This window comes from Oncorhynchus mykiss, chromosome 17 (assembly GCF_057628025.1).
Source record: "Oncorhynchus mykiss isolate SJ-2025 chromosome 17, ASM5762802v1, whole genome shotgun sequence".
NCBI lineage: Eukaryota > Metazoa > Chordata > Actinopteri > Salmoniformes > Salmonidae > Oncorhynchus > Oncorhynchus mykiss.
In genome coordinates this window covers 23006032-23023268 of record NC_143038.1, presented here as the reverse complement: position 1 = coordinate 23023268, position 17237 = coordinate 23006032, and the positions used below count along the sequence as shown (strand labels likewise).

The following is a 17237-nucleotide window of genomic DNA, read 5'->3' as shown; positions in this document are numbered from 1 at the left end:
CAAAATTGTTAAAGCCAAAAATATATAACATTGTTAAAAATAAGCCATGCTCAGTCATGATGTATTTAGGATTTTAGACAAAAGTCAGAGAGCTATTGCAAGAAACTACATTAGATCCTTTTTTGCAGTTATTATTATTTGCCAGTTCTTAGAATTGAACCGAGTTTGAAATTAGGATATTTTGCTCTGGACAAGGGCAATTCCCAGCCTAGAGCCAACATGGAAATTAATATTTAAACAATTCTAAAATCAAAACTTTCCCCTTATAAAATTCACCTAAATGTAAAAATTTACCTCAAATAATGCAACATTTTTCAACTATAAAAATAAAGTTTCCTTGCTGGACAAGGATTGTCCAGACTTTTAAGAATCCCTATATTGACGATATTATCTTCTGGCCGGTAAAGAGCCCACTTGCGGTACGTTTTTTGCAAACAAAAGGAAAGTTAAAATGTTAAAACGTGTAGAAAGTGTATGAACCACATCAAGACAAGAAATTTGTGGCATAGGTGCATTGCAGAACATGGTTTATTCGATACACCAGTGTAATATTTACACAACAAAGTGTAGAGAACCCATGAGGTGACAGATTCCCAACAGCACAAGGTTGCAGGACTTGAGTCCCATCAAAGAACAGGTTAACCATTAGACAACAACCTGGACACGTTTCTTTCAATAATTTATTTTGTACAGTAAAACAGTATAGAGGTTGTGTTTACATCCTTTCCCGTTGGCAGAAAATAACTAATTGAGAGGTCACCCAGAAAGTGAATTAGGGCAACCATTTCATAAATGCATGTGTTTTTTTTTAAAGGACAATCGCAAATCAGAGGGGTCAGAATTTTAGCCGAGAAGCAACATGGGCAGTCAGAATGCAGCTGTCTAGGTCTTTACTTTGGGGGTCTGTAAGCGATCTTCCTGCTCTTCAGCACCGACCACCTGTGCCTCTTCATGTAATAGACCAGGGGGATCAAGATGGCAGAGCCCATGAGCAGCTGGGGGAAGAAATTGTTTGAGTGAGATGGGGTCAATGTCAACTGTGAAAAGACAAATCCAAAACAGGGGATTTGACTTAGTGACACTCCTTTCAAACATCTTATTTTATGTTTTAAAACATGACAAGTAGTGGTTCCAGACATATGAAATTGAATGTAATGAATATCATTTAAAAAGACTTGAGGGATCCAAGCAATGCCCCACATAGACCTACCAATTTTTAAGACTACAAAGGTATTGTGTCAAACAATGGAAAGGAATGTCCTAAATCAGGGATGTATTCACTAGAAACCAACCAAAGAAAATCACAAATAGAGGGACTATTATTTTTTTCTCCCATTGTTGTTAAACATATTCTATTGAAAACAGTTTGCACTATTGAATACACCCTAGATTGCAAATACATTTCTGATTACAAGCATTTCTATTACGGCAGTGGTTGGCGCCTCCCTGCCAGCTTACCTTCAGGCCCATGCGTTTGCGCTGGTCGTGCTCAGGCTCGGCCGCCCACCGGAGGAAGGTGCACACGTCCTTGGCCACCTGGCTCATGGTGGCTGGGGTTCCTGTCAACACATGAAAATGGAAGGTTTTACTTCCAATGACTGTGACATGTGATCATCTTCTCTACTTTAGTTGAACGCACTGACTAAGTTGCTCTGGATAAGAGCATCTGATTAACTTCTTGAGTGTAGGGGGCAGGATTTTTGTTTATGGCCCAAAAAATATACCCATTTGAAACTGCCTATTTCTCAGGCCCAGAAACTAGAATATGCATATAATTGTCAGATTAGGATAGAAAACTCTAAAGTTTCCAAAACGGTCAAAATATTGTCTGTGAGTATAACAGAACTGATATTGCAGGCAAAAACCTGAGGAAAATCAAACCAGGAAGTGCTGTTTTTCCTGAAAGCTCTCTGTTTCATTGGATGCCTTGCCTCCATTTAAAGGGATATCAACCAGATTCCTTTTCCTATGGCTTCAAGGTGTCAGTCGTTAGACATAGTTTCAGGCTTTTATTTAGAAAAATGAGTGAGAAAGATAACATTGCGTCAGTGGATAGCTGGATGTTCGCAGAGTTTTGCTTGCGCAACAGAGTGGGGCAGCCATCGTCTCTCCCTCTCCTATTGAAAAAGTGACAGACCCAGTTGATATATTATTGATTATATATTTTAAAAACAAACCTGAGGATTGATTATAAAAAACGTTTGACATGTTTCTGTGGACATTACGGATACTATTTGGAATTTTTGTTTGCGATGTCGTGACCACTCGAGCCTGTGGATTTCTGAACATAAAGCGCCAAACAAATAGAGGTATTTTGGATATAAAAATAATTGTGTAACTGGGAGTCTCTTGAGTGCAAACATCCGAAGATCATCAAAGGTAAGCGATTTAATCTACTGCTTTTCTGACTTTCGTGACCAATCTACTTGGCTGCTAGTGTTTGTAATATTTTGTCTACTGAGATAGATGTTCTTACATAAACGCTTGTTATGCTTTCGCTGAAAAGCTGTATTGAAATCTGACACGCCAGGTGGATTAACAACAAGCTAAGCTGTGTTTTGCTATATTGCACTTGTGATTTCATGAAAATTAAAAATGTTTAGTAATTGAATTTGGCGTGCTGCAATTCAGCGGGTTTTGATGAAAATGATCCCGCTAAAGGGATGGGTGCGCGTCAAGAAGTTCATGGCAAAAATGCAAGATGTGGAATACACTGAACAAAAATATAAATGCAACATATGTTTCATGAGCCGAAATAAAAGATCTCAGAATTGTTCCATACGCACTAGAGGTCGACCGATTAATCGGAATGGCCGATTAATTAGGGCCGATTTCAAGTTTTCATAACAATCGGTAATCTGCATTTTTAGACACCGATTATGGCCGATTACATTGCACTCTACGAGGAGACTGCGTGGCAGGCTGACTACCTGTTATGCGAGTGCAGCAAGAAGCCAAGGTAAGGTGCTAGCTAGCATTAAATGTATCTTAACATAATCACTAGTTAACTAGTAATATCAAACATGTGTAGTTTATCTAGCTTGTCCTGCGTTGCATATTATCGATGCGGTGCCTGTTAAATTATCATTGAATCACAGCCTACTTCACCAAACGGGTGATTTAACAAGCACATTCGCGAAAAAAGCAGTTGTTGCACCAATGTGTACCTAACCATAAACATCAACGCCATTCTTAAAATCAATACACAAGTATATATATTTTAAACCTGCATATTTAGTTAATATTTCCTGCTAACATGAATTTATTTTAACTAGGGAAATTGTCACTTTTCTTGCGTTCTGTGCAACAGAGTCAGGGTATATGCAGCCGTTTGGGCCGCCTGGCTCGTTGCGAACTGTGTGAAGACCATTTCTTCCTAATAAAAACAGCCAACTTCGCCAAATGGGGGACGACTTAACAAAAGTGCATTTGCGAATAAAGCAAAATCGTTGCACCAATGTACCTAACCATAAACAATGTCTTTCTTAAAATCAATACACAGAAGTATATTTTTAAACCTGCATATTTAGTTAAAAGAAATTCACGTTAGCAGGCAATATCAATTAGGGAAATTGTCACTTCTCCTGCGTTCATTGCATGCAGAGTCAGGGTATATGCAACAGTTGGTCCGCCTGGCTCGTTGCAAACTAATATTCCATAATTTTGACATAACATTGAAGGTTGTGCAATGTAGCAGTAATATTTAGACTTATGGATGCCACCCGTTAGATAAAATACGGAACGGTTCCATATTTCACTGAAAGAATAAACGTTTTGTTTTCGAAATGCTACTTTTTGGATTTGACCATATTAATGACCTAAGGCTCGTATTTCTGTGTGTTATTATATTATAATTAAGTCTATGATTTGATAGAGCAGTCTGACTGCGTGGTGGTAGGCAGCAGCAGGCTCATAAGCATTCATTCAAACAGCACTTTCCTGCATTTGCCAGCAGCTCTTCACAATGCTTCAAGCATTGCTCTGTTTATGACTTCAAGCCTATCAACTCCCGAGATTAGGCTGGCAATACTAAAGTACCTATTAGAACATCCAATAGTCAAAGGAAATGAAATATAAATGGTATAGAGAAATAGTTTTATAATAACTACAACCTAAAACTTCTTACCTGGTAATATTGAAGACTCATGTTAAAAAGAACCACCAGCTTTCATATGTTCTCATGTTCTGAACAAGGAACTTAAATGTTAGGTTTTTTACATGGCACACTTACTTTCTTCTCCAACACTGTTTTTGCATTATTTAAACCAAATGGAACATGTTTCATTATTGATTTTTATTGATGTATTATATTAAGTTAAAATAAAAGTGTTCATTGTTCATTCAGTATTGTTGTAATTGTCATTATTACAAATAAATCGGTATCAGTGTTGAAAAAATCATAATCAGTCGACCTCTAATACGCACAAAAATGTATCAAATTCTTCACACAAATTTGTTTACATCCCAGTTAGCGAACATTTATCCTTTGCCAATCCATCCACCTGACAGATGTGGCATATTATGAAGCTGATTAAACGGCATGATCATTGCACCTTGTGCTGGGGATAATAAAAGGCCACTAAAAATGTGCAGGTTTGTCACAACACAATGCCAGTTGTCTCAAGTTGAGGGAGTGTACAATTGGCATGCTGACTGATGGAATGTCTACCAGAGCTGTTGCCAGATAATGTAATGTTAATTTCTCTACCATATGCTGCCTCCAACTTCGTTTTAGAGAATTTGGTAGTACGTCCAACTGGCTTCACAACCGCAGACCACATGTATGGCGTTGTGTGGGCGAGTGGTTTGCTGATGTCAAAGTTGTGAACAGTGGCCCATGGCGGTGGGGTTATAGTAGCGGCAGGCATAAACTACGGACAATGAACACAATTGCATTTTATTGATGGCAATTTGAATGCACAGAGATATCGTGACAAGATCCTGAGGCCCATTGTCGTGCCATTCATCCACCTCATTTTTCAGCATGATAATGCACGGCCCCATGTCGCAAAGACCTGTGCACAATTCCTGGAAGCTAAAATGTCCCAGTTCTTCAATGGCCTGCATACTCACCAGTCACCAATTGACCATGTTTGGGATACTCTGGATCAGTGTGTACGACAGCGTGTTCCAGTTCCCACCAATATCCAGAAACTTCGCACAGCCATTGAAGAGTGGGACAACATTCCACAGGCCAATCAACAGCCTGATAAACTCTATGCGAATAAGATGTCGTGCTGCATGAGGCAAATGGTGGACAACCCAGATACTGAACCATGCCTATATTTTTTAAAAGCCATCTTTTACCAATAGATGGATATCTGCATTTCCAGTCATTTGAAATCCATAGATTAGGGCCTAATTAATTCATTTAAATTAACCGATTTCCTTATATGAAGTGTAAATCAGTAAAATCTTTGAATTGCGTTTATTTTTGTTCAGTAAATATCCAATATCAAATCATTTTATTTAACCAGGCAAGTAAGTTCAGAACAAATTCTTATTTACAATGTCGGCCTACCCCGGCCTAACCTGGACGACACTGGGCTAATTGTGCGCTGCCCTATAAGATTCCCTATCACGGTCGGTTGTGATACAGCCTGGAATCGAACTAGTGCCTTAGACCGCTGCGCCACTCGGAAGCCCTTAGTCTATTAATCTATAACCAGAACCTAGACATTCAGTCTGGCATGTCAAGGGTCAAAATGGAGTCTTGCGAGCGATGCAAAAAAAAAATAAAAGAGGAAAAAAAGAAGCACTTTCTGAATCGATTTATCATTATATTATTTCAAGTTAGTGATCCCTAGCAGAGGGAATCCTACTGACCGTCCTCAAACTCCAGGACCTCATTGTAGATGGGGGGAGCCATGCCGATGGCCTGGCCAGGGAAGTAGGGGTTGTAGTAGAGGCCCTCTCTCACCTCCACTCCAGCAGGGGGCTCACAGTAGCCTGTCAGCAGGGAGAACACATAGTCTTCACCTCCATGTCTGGAACAATGGAGAAAAACAACTTAGGACATAGCACTTGCAAGCTAAGGTACAATATCATGGTAGCAGTGGAGTGTCTTGTTGTGGATTTACAAAAGTATTATCCTGCTTTATAGACACTTAAAAATATTTTTGGTGAAGTAAAGGTTACAATATATTCTACCTTGAATCTAACGTTTCGTTTACTGTCGATATTCCCAAATCCCCAGACACTCTGGAGCATGGGTCTCCAACAGGTCAATCGTAAGCTACCGGTAACCCGCAGCCTACCTATGAGTAGCTCGCCAAACAATTCTGAAAATACATACATTGTCCACCGCAAACTGTCAAACAAATCGTACAAGTATCAGACACCGCAAGCTCCCATCTAATCAGTACCATTGACATTACCCCAACGCTGGTTAGCCACTATTGGCATAAAAAGCGAAACATAACACTATCTGCCAATTAATTTCCAGCAATACTGCCCGCCTGTGTGGTGAGTACATTTGTCTATCACTCCGTGTGTAGCCAGTTGATGTGATAACCATTGTGTAGGTTGACAGATACTTTCCCAAAAACCTTATCAATTCAAATGTAAACTGCAACGTAGGCTTACCAGGCAGAAGTATATAATTTGTATCCATTATTTGATATTTATAAACTTTGCCATGAAATGAGGAGCAGCAGTGCGGAACCATCACTAGACCGCCACATTCCTCACGGGCTAGATGCGCAATTTAAGGGGAATTAGTCAAATCAAATCATCGTTTTTTTTAAGGTCTGTAAGAAAACAAGTATTCTGATGTGATTTAAGCATTGGCATGTACTCAGAACATCCAATGTTGTTTCTCTATGAACAATTGTAATGTTGAGTGAAAAACAGAACATATTCTGATTATTATTTTACCAGGTATATTGACAGAAAACAGTGTCAAAGAGAAAGTAGTGCACTGAGGACCCAGGGAAGGAGAGAAGAACATGCCTATTAGAAAGCTACCAAAAAAATGAGTAGCTCTGTGACAGGTTACATTTTTTTTGTTGCTCTCCTGCTAGAAAAGGTTGGAGAACGTTGCCCTGGAGTGAGCAACAGGGTACCTGGCATTGACAATGTAGCTGAGATCTGGGGGCAAGGCTCCCCCGTTTGCCACACGGGCAGCTTCTGGGTTTGGGTATGGCTTGGGGAAGTAGTCTGAGAGCTTTCCTGGACGGGTGAACATCTCTCCTGACTCGTCAGGGCCATCCACCACCTCAATCTGAGCAGAGAACAGACAGTGGTCAGTGACATGGAGAATGACCAAGATGTCCCTAGAAACTGATAGGTCAGCTTTTCATTTTTCACTCATAATGGACACGTTCTAGCCAGTGACTGACAGTCATCTATAAGGCCATGACCTTGTTTAATCTAATGGCCAAGGACAAACCCTTACCTCCTCAGCCAAAACCTTCACTTCGGCCTCTGTGTGCGACACTCCAACCAAGTTACGGAAGGCCAGGTACTCCATGCTGTGACACGCTGAACACACTTGCTTGTACACCTGATATCCACGGCGAATGCTGCAATATAAAGAATAACAGACATTACATCCAGTCCTCCTTTTCAGGTAAATATGGTCTAGCATGTAATAAGATTCCTTAAGAAAAAGTATATTTCCTTAAAACTCTAAATGTCTCAAATCAAATTTCCTATTGCTAGCACTGGAAAAAGCCTTGGTGATATAATATGATGTAACATGCAATTACACAAGATATGGATTGCCTTCATGTATGTATGGCCTTCAATTACACAAGTAATTGTATGGCCTTCATGGTTAGGAGTTAGCTGGTACCTGGCGTGGTCGAGGGCTGACAGCATGCCGCTGTGGGTCCAGGGGTAGTTGGGGGGATGAAGCTCCAGGTCTGAAGCCTTAACCGACTGCTGCAGCATCAGAGCCAGTCCGGCCCCTCCAGTTGTCAACACACCCAATGTTGTCAGGGCCACCTTCTTTGACCTGGGTAGACTGGCAAACGACATGTTGGCCTGTTGAGGAAGAGAGTTGACATAGAATGAATGTAGCTAGCTACTGACATTTGTCATCCATTTGCTCATTTGACGTATTCGTCGCCTTCATTTTTGCCTTAACCAAAATAACCGTAATATTGTGGTCAATCTTTGTTGGTTCATGAGATCACTGAATATGCATCCCATGTCAAGGCAAAGGCATACAACTAAGCACTTATGAAACTGCCCTTCTATCCTGGGTTTCACAACAGATACCAAAGGAGTCAGCCTTCTAGCATCACAAGAGGACTCGGGTCAGCAAACAGCAACATAGATAGCATAGCTAGTGATTAATGAAGTTGCATGAAGTCGGTAGGATATCAATTTGCTATACTGGCTGGCAACGAATACCTTTCACAAGGATAATGATAACCACACACGAAACACCGAGAAACAAGCTCACGTAGTTAGGAGGACGTTTCCCAGTTTGCAGCCTCAAAATACTGACTAACGTTAGCAAGTTTCTAATCAATTGTTTTCAAACTGGCTATCTAGCTACCGAACAACATTAGCTATGTAAAATTCAAACTACCTCTGCTCTGGCTCAGTTACCATCTCAATGCTGGCTACCTGGGTCTTCCTTTCTAGCTTGCTAGGTAACCAATACTATAGTGTAAGGATGGGACAATTCACATCGGTCCCTGATTCAAATGTATTAGATACAAGTGCATCAGTCAGCAGACCCCAAACTGATCCAAACGTAGCATGCATGTCAGGAAAATCAATTCAAAACATTACAAATCACCAGTTCACAAAAAAAGTTTGCTCATATTATAATCTTTCTACCTTACGAAAATACCTAATATTTTGTGACAACCGATGCTTTCTCTCCTTTAGTGTCGAACTGGATTTAACTGTGTTGAGTCATTGATCTAAGTCATTTTGGATGCCGAACAACCACAGGCAACATCAGTAGCCTGGTCAAACTGTAGACGGCCTGTTCCTGATCTTGGACATCTACGTGGCACCTTCAGCATTCAAACCCTAAAAAGGCTTGTGTGATATTAAGCTTTAGTTGAGTAAACCCATGTACTGTTCACTAACCCCATTTCGTACAAATTTGCGCAACCGCTACATTCAAACGAGGCTGCAATGAAAACAAATGGGACTGTAGCGACTGCGTTAGCATCAAAATCTGCAGTGTGAACTACGTTTATATACAAGCGTTGATTGACATGGTTAATGGCCCGATAATATTGGAGAAAAGTTGGGAAAAAAACGGACCTGTCGGCAGACTTTTCTTAGCGGATGTACAATCATTGCGAATTGAGTTATGGGGCGTTTCAAGCCCCGAAGTGTGCATAATTGTACACTCGCAAACTCGATCAAAAACCGAGGGCTGAGGGGATTACGTTGCAAACTTCTCTTGTTTGGCTAATCGTTTGGACCGACGTCCAAGATGGTGATGGGGATTCCCCCAAGGGCATAAGGCAAGTGGACGAGGGTGTCTTGAGTTTGAAACGCAGCACTAGTCAATTGTACTGAATGCATTCATTTTTTGAGTCACCACTGGTAAGCCATCATGACTCTCAAAAGCTGCCGTGTACTTCTCAAAATCAAATCTAATATTATTGGCCACATAACATCTGCTAACCATGTGTATTGCCAGTGTAGCGAAATGCTTGTGCTTCTAGTTCCGACAGTGCAATAATATCTAACAATTCCACAACTACCTAATACACACATCTAAGTAAAGGAATAGAATAAGAATATATACATAAATATATGGATGTGCAATGACAGAGCGGCATAGGCAAGATGCAATAGATGGTATAAAAAAACAGTATATACATATGAGATGAGTAATGAAAGATATGTAAACAATAAAGTGACTAGTGATCCATTTATTAAAGTGGCCAATGATTTCAAGTCTGTATGTAGGCAGCAGCCTCTGTGTGTTAGTGATGGCTGTTTAACAGTTGGATGGCCTTGAGATTGAAAAACAGCTTCTGTCTCTCGGTCCCATCCTTAGGTACAGGAACAATGGTGGCCATCTTGAAGCATGTGGGGACAGCAGACTGGGATATGGAGCGATTGAATATGTCCGTAAACACACCAACCACACAGCCACACATGCTCCGAGGACGCAGCTAGGGATGCCGTCTGGGCCAGCAGCTTTGCGAGGGTTAACAAGTTTAAATGTCTTACGTCGGCTACAGTGCAAGAGAGCCCACAGTCCTTGGTAGCAGGCCACGTCGGTGGCACTATCCTCAAAGCGGGCAAAGAATGTGTTTAGTTTGTCTGGTAGCAAGACGGTGTCCGTGACGTGGCTGGTTTTCTTTTTGTAGTCCGTGATTGTCTCTAGACCCTGCCACATACGTCTCGTGTCTGAGCCGTTGAATTGCGACTCCAATCTCTCTGTACTGACATTTCGCTTGTTTGCCTTGTGGAGGGAATAATGTCATGTAATGCGGTGGGTCACACTTTCAGTTTTGCGCAAATGCCGCCATCTATCCATGGTTTCTGGTTAGGGTAGGTTTTAATAGTCACAGTGGGTACAACATCTCCCATGCACTTCCTTATAAATTCACGCACCGAATCAACGTATATGTCGATGTTATTCTCTGAGGCTACCCGGAATGTCCCAGTCCGCGAGATCAAAACAATCTTGGGAGCATGGATTCCGATTGGTCAGACCAGCATTGAATAGTTCTTAACATGGGTACATCCTGTTTGAGCTTCTGACTATAGGAAGGGAGCAAAATGGAATCGTGGTCAGTTTTGCCAAAAGGAGGGAGGGCCTTGTATGCATTGCAGAAGTTAAAGTAGCAGTGATCCAGAGTTGCCACCACGAGTACTACAGTCATTATGCTGATAGAATTTAAGTAGCCTTGTTCTCAAATTTGCTTTGTTAAAATCCCCAGCTACAATAAATGCAGCCTCAGGATATATGGTTTCCAGTTTTCATAAAATCCAGTGAAATTCCTTGAGGGCCGTCGTGGTATCAGCTTGAGGGGGATATATACACAACAATAACCAAGGACAATTCCATTGGGAGATAATACAGTCTGCATTTGATTTTGAGGAATTCTAGGTCAAGTGAACAAAAGGACTTGAGTGCCTGTATGTTGTTACAATTACACCATGAGCCGTTAATCATGAAACATACACCCCCGCCCTTCTTCTTCCCGGAGAGATGTTTATTACTTTCGGCGCGACGTATAAAGTATCCAGGTGGCTGTATCGACACTGACAGCATATCCCGAGAGAGCTATGCTTCCATGGAAAAGATTGTTACAATCCCTGATGTATCTCTGGAAAGCAACCCTGGCCCTAATTTAATCTACCTTGTTATCTAGCCTGGACATTAGCGAGTAATATACTGAAGCAGTGGGTGGTGTGCGCACCTCCAAAGTCTGACCAGAAGACCGGAGATAACTTTAGCTCCGCTCTAAAAACCAGATTCACACATTATATAAACTCTTTATAGTGTTTTATTTACATTTTAGCGGTGAAAAGTTAGATCAGGTGAAAAAAGCAGTTTGCACGCAAGGCTTATCTCCCCCTTTCCCTATCACGCAGTAGGTGTCGCTTCCCCACCCGCCATTTTTAAAAAGACCCGACAGAGCTCATTGTCTTCTTCAATCATGAAGACGGCAACATGGTCTTGTCATTGATCTTGCTGGAAAGGGAAGAAATTCAGCTTTACAATGGTATTCATATTAGTTAACCTGAAAGTATTATGTTTTTTGGGTGCTAAAATAAGGTAAATTGTATATTACAGCGCAATGTACAAAAGAGCGTAAGCTAACTATAATTTGCTATGTTATTTTCATCTATGCCCTGTTAAATTGTGTTTTACCGGAATAAAAGTAAGCTAGTGCTACCGGAGACAAATCTGGATATGCATGCAGCACGGAGCATACAATAGATTTTATTTTGATTGTTCAGGTTCACCATCAGTAATAGTTTTGGTAGTTTTGCTTCAAACAATCAGTGTATTTCATAATCAATAACTTTAGCATTTTAGCAATTTGTAAACTACTTAGCTTGTTAGCTAACACTTCAAGTTAATCCTTAACCTAACTCCTAAACTTAACCCCTAGCCCAGCTAACGTTAGCCACCTAGCTAGAATTCATAGTAATTTTAATTTGTAACATATCATATGAAATGGGTGATGGACACAAATAAATTCATACCCGTGCTTGACCTGGACTGAAATAGTACTGTTTATAGGTGCAGGACATCCACAATGCTTTTGAGCTAATATTCAATAAGATTAACAGGAGATCAAGCAGTAGAACGCGTGGTGCCGGTGTTGTGCCGAAACCCAATTCTTCATTGCTGCGACATGCTTGCTAGTTGAGATTTCTGATCACGTTCGGCTGCGTTTCATTTTATGTCGGTTTGATCGCAGGGAGACACTAGTAATGTCTGCAGTTTTCGGTTTGACTATTTGTTCATGTGTATTAGTCCTTAAATAACCCCCCCCCCCCCCTATAAAAATCAAATGAAACGCAGCCTAACGTGATCAGAAATCTCAACTAGCAAGCATGTCGCAGCAATGAAGAATTTAGTGCGTGCGCATTCACGCGAAGGGGGTGGGGGTTCTGGCAGGGGGGAACTTTTCAGCACAACACCAGCAACATAAATTCACCCCATTCCGTACAAATGTGCGCAACCGCGACATTCAAACGAGGCTGCAAAGAAAACGAATGGGACTGTAGCGACTGTGTTGACTTCGAAATCTGGGGTGTGACCTACGTTTCTATTCAAACGTTGATCGACATGGTAATGGCTCTATAGTATTGGAGAAAAGTTGACCCACCGTTACGTGTCATGCTGTAACATACAGCACGCATAAAGCAACTATTTGTCTTACAATCTCTCTCCACCAGGTGTAGCACTTCTCTACCAATTGAAAACAAGAAATGGACAGGGGTAAGGGGGATATCTAGTCATTTTTTGCGTCATCACTGCAAGCAATCATGACTCAAAAGCCACTGTTAACTTCTGAAGATCACTTTAGCACTGCTCTAAAAACCCGATTCAAATTCGACACAAACCTTCAAATATGTATGTAATAACACATTATATAAACTCCTTATAGTGTTTTATTTACATTTCAGAGGCGATAAATTGGACAGATTCAGTTTTTTTTTTTAAAAGCAGTTTCCCCACACGACATCTCCCCTTCTGACCATCACGCATTAGTTTCGCTTCCCGACCCGCTATTTTTCAAAACACCCGACGGAGCTCACTGCCTTCTTGAATCATACAGAAACGGGCAGCGTGGAGGTCTCGTTATTGATTTTGTTAGAGAAATTGTGCTTTACAATGGTAATATAATGAAACGGCAGGGAGCAGTTCTCGAACCCTCGACCTTCTAGCCGGAGGTCCGGCGCGCTATCGAAGTATTTCGTTTTTGGGGCGGAAAAATAAGGTACATAGTACGGACCAAGGCGATGTACATGAGTGAGTTAGTTTACGTAACTCAGCTCAGGTGAACTCCCGTCCAAGTCAAGTACTGATACACTAAATGGATGTCTCGGATTTATGTACAGAGTATTACGAAATGCTATGAGACCGGCATCGGCACACTGCTTTGATTTTAAAGTCAACTGCTTTTCAATTTCAACGCATGCTCCGGTATCAAACGTAACATCACTATTATCAACCATCCACCACGTCAAATGTAGCAACGTTAGTTCGCACACTGAGTTGCACTTCAACATGCAGCTATCTACCTCACACTGGGTAACATAATCATTGCTCGAGTGACCTTGTCTGTGTTAGCTAGCTACCCGGCTAGCTGTCAGGGTGGCTTTGGAAATATTTTTTAGAAACGAACAAACTCCAAAACAACATAAACATGTCATCATACCCGAGGAGCCTTAATCATTTTTGGCGTGCATAGGAAGGCTCGTCCAGTCCCCGATAGCACGACCACTCGTAGTGCCGCCATCTTCTTGTCTTCTGATGCCTCGAAAGACAGCGGAACGCTGCTGGATCCATTGCCCCTCCCCTTCCCTACAGAAAATTACACAAGACGTGTTTATACAACATTGCCACGTGTTTATTATACAAGTGTTTGACAGCCGATTTTGTGTCATATGTATCGACAATGTCTACATAATCATGTTTTATTGTTCGAACGAATGAAATATAGCGAATATCAGACGTTATTTGGAGTTTATTCATAAAAGGTTGGGAAGGCCATAATAAAAACGGTGACACCTATTGGTCGGGGGACTTTAAGATGACAAAACTATGTTTAACTGTTGAATTCTTCTTGAAATTATTGAATACTCTTATTTGGTCATACAGCCAGAAGTTGCAAGAGATGGCAGCATTGATTTGTAAGCTTGTAGATAAGTGTAGTTTGTTTGTGCAGCAGCTGTCCTTCAATAACCCTCTGCCCTGGAGAGTGCAGGGCCTACTTTCCCCTCCCCAAAAAATCTAACATGCAGCCCAAGACTGTCATATTTGTAAATAAAAGGTACACTGGTATAATCATATGAAAATATTTGTTTTTGCATGTTTCAAGCATGATGTAGGTGACATATTGGGTAGACCTGAATGGTGAGATAGACCAGTAGATGGAGTCAAAGCCCCATAAAACAAGCTGTCTGGTAAAATTTGGTCAACAGTGTGCAAAATGGCAATGATTTGTCGTTCTGCTTTACAAGAGCTGTAATCTCCTTCCAGCAGTAGCGGTGTGTTGGTAAAAACACTGGGGAAGCCAAGCCCCCCCCCCATATTACAACCTACACTGTGTGTGTTGTCATAATTGCGTTGTTTGCTGTTAATTCATATGCCTTGTGACTGTGATCTAAAGGCCGAGACAATAAGAAGACAGTGGCAGAATAAATCCAACCACACCTTTATTTTATCACAAAACCAGATAGCAACTTCTGTCCGGTGATGTCCTTGACGCATATTGCATATAACAAACAGTTACATGACCTACAGCATGGTTAAGCAAGTTAATGTTTCCGACATTTTCGGATACCGCAAGTCGCAAAGGAAACAGGAGCTGTCTCCACTATTCCAGCACCATTTCAACTTCAACATTTCAACATAATCAAATCACCTCTGCTTAGTCTAACACAGTGACAACTAAAAGATACCAACATTTTTTTTGTCCAATCAACATAAGCTAAATATGATGTGGCTGTACATGGTTCTGATTTCTGTTTGCGCGTGTACTTGCATTCACTTATTTTTTGTTGTCCAAGGCTACCTGGCTAAAATGCTTGCTCGCTAGCCTAACTTCCATTCATGGACAACATTAGCTAGTTAATATTAGCCTTCTACATCTAGCTACTGTAATTATTGAATTTCTATCCACTCAGGCCAGTGTTTGAATTAATGGTTGGATCGCTGTTATAATCATTGGCCAGTACGGAGAATTAAGTCAAACCACAAGTCCAAATCCCTATCTCCATCCATGGCTAATTTAGGAAAGGGACCATTTTTGCTAGCTAGCTAGCCACCGGAGGACAACCACACAACGAGATGCAACAATTCAAGTTGTTTCTGTGAAGGACGTATGCTCTTAAAGAGATTTGATAGGAGAGATGCCAAATCCAAGTTGGCTTCTCTTGACACTTATTTTTTTCCGCCACCATTCACAGTTGAGCTCGCTCAGTTTAGCTCAATGCTGATTGGCTAACTTTTTATACTTTTTTTGTCAAGGGAGGCCAAATGCTCGCTGGCTTCCCTTGCATTCAATGCTACTTGCGGCAACAATGTCATACTCGTTTGGACCAGACCGTATCAGATAGATGACCTACACATAGAGAGACAGAGGGGCGCTGTTTCACTCGTTTGGATGCGTTCTCCTCTGAGATACATTCTGCCTCTTGTGAATTGAATGAAAATTATGAAGCCCAGAGAGAAGCTTGCTTCCATTGAATACACACCACTGCCTTCCATGAAGGGTATTTTTACATTTTGAGTAATTTAGCAGACACTGGAGCGATTAACCAACATTGCGTTTAGTTTTTTCAGTTAAATTACTTTAATTGTATTATTATTTATTTTTTTGTGAGCCCAACACGCCATTTCTCTACAGAGAAATTAACAACCAAAAATATGTGGGACGCTGGGCTGAAGGGAGTTTTCATTAAGCAAATATTCAACCTAGTTCAGGGCAGAAACGTGGTAATTAACTACAATGGAAGAGATGGAGGCTCGCACACTGTCAAGAAAAAGAATACATCCAATACTGAGGCTTGGATGCAAAATAAAGATGTTAAATCTATGATTCAGTACCTAGTACAATAGAGTGCATGATCTATATTTTATACAAAATATACAAAAGCAGACAGAGAAATATCATAAATTATTGCTTTTACAAATGCCATTTGAACATTTCCTCAGAATAAATAACACAGGATTGTAAGAGTATAGAGCTAGAGATACCACCAGATGGGGGTATTGAACACCAGTGGGAGGCAAAATACCAGTTACAGAAAACACTTCAATAACAATTCTTCATTGTTACGCAAAAGTTTTATCTGCTGTATAGCACAGAAGGACATGGAGGAGACAGGTTGACCGGACTCTGAAAAGTTAGGTGCAATAGGGGATTTAGGGTAATTTCTCCTTGCAGCACTCTTGTGTTCTATAATACCTGTTCTTATCTGTCTACGGGTTTTGCCCACGTATTGCTTATTGCATGGGATAAGGTATATGACGTTAGAAGAGCTGCATGTAAGGGACTGTTTGATAGTGTATTGTTTGCCAGTGGCAGAGCTGCTCAATTCGCTAACTTTTTTTTTTACAGGAATCCCTACATGTCATACAACTACGGCAGGGGTAGAAGCCAGCCACCTCATCCAGTCTTCCATCATTTATTTACAGGGGGACATGAGTGTCAGCCCAAACAATGAAGTCCCTGACATTCCTGGCACTGTAGTGTGAAAAGAGAGCAGGGTCAGAGAATATATTTTGACAAGCAGGATCAGCCGTGAGCACATTCCAATGTTTCTAAACCGCTCCATTGATGTCATCACTCAAAGGAGAATATGTAGTGGAACAGACACATGAATGTTTAAAAAAAAACTTGTATCCCTTCTGGTTGAGGTCTCACCAATGGTACGTACTCTACCGAGAGCATCATCAAGTCGTTATTTACAGTATAAGCGGACCTCAAATGGTCTATACATTTTCATAGCCTAATTTTCAAAGTCTGTTTTACCAGTAATGCGCTTCAGTCTCAGAAATTGTGTGTACAGTAATCCCTCCTTCAGAAATGTGGGATGTGCACTAGAGGCATGAAGTA

The 17237-nt window shown here is 40.9% G+C and overlaps 1 protein-coding gene across 1 annotated transcript; it reads right to left on the bottom strand.

Annotated features, from left to right (window-relative positions):
* Positions 1–510: 510 nt before the first annotated feature.
* Positions 511–13978, bottom strand: cyc1 (cytochrome c1). Its single transcript, XM_021568424.3, has 7 exons — positions 13833–13978; positions 7796–7986; positions 7397–7523; positions 7065–7222; positions 5827–5987; positions 1459–1559; positions 511–995 (listed from the first exon to the last, which is right to left on the bottom strand). The coding sequence occupies exons 1-7, from the start codon at positions 13911–13913 to the stop codon at positions 891–893; spliced, it is 924 nt and encodes a 307-aa protein (XP_021424099.1). The 5' UTR covers positions 13914–13978; the 3' UTR covers positions 511–890.
* Positions 13979–17237: the final 3259 nt, after the last annotated feature.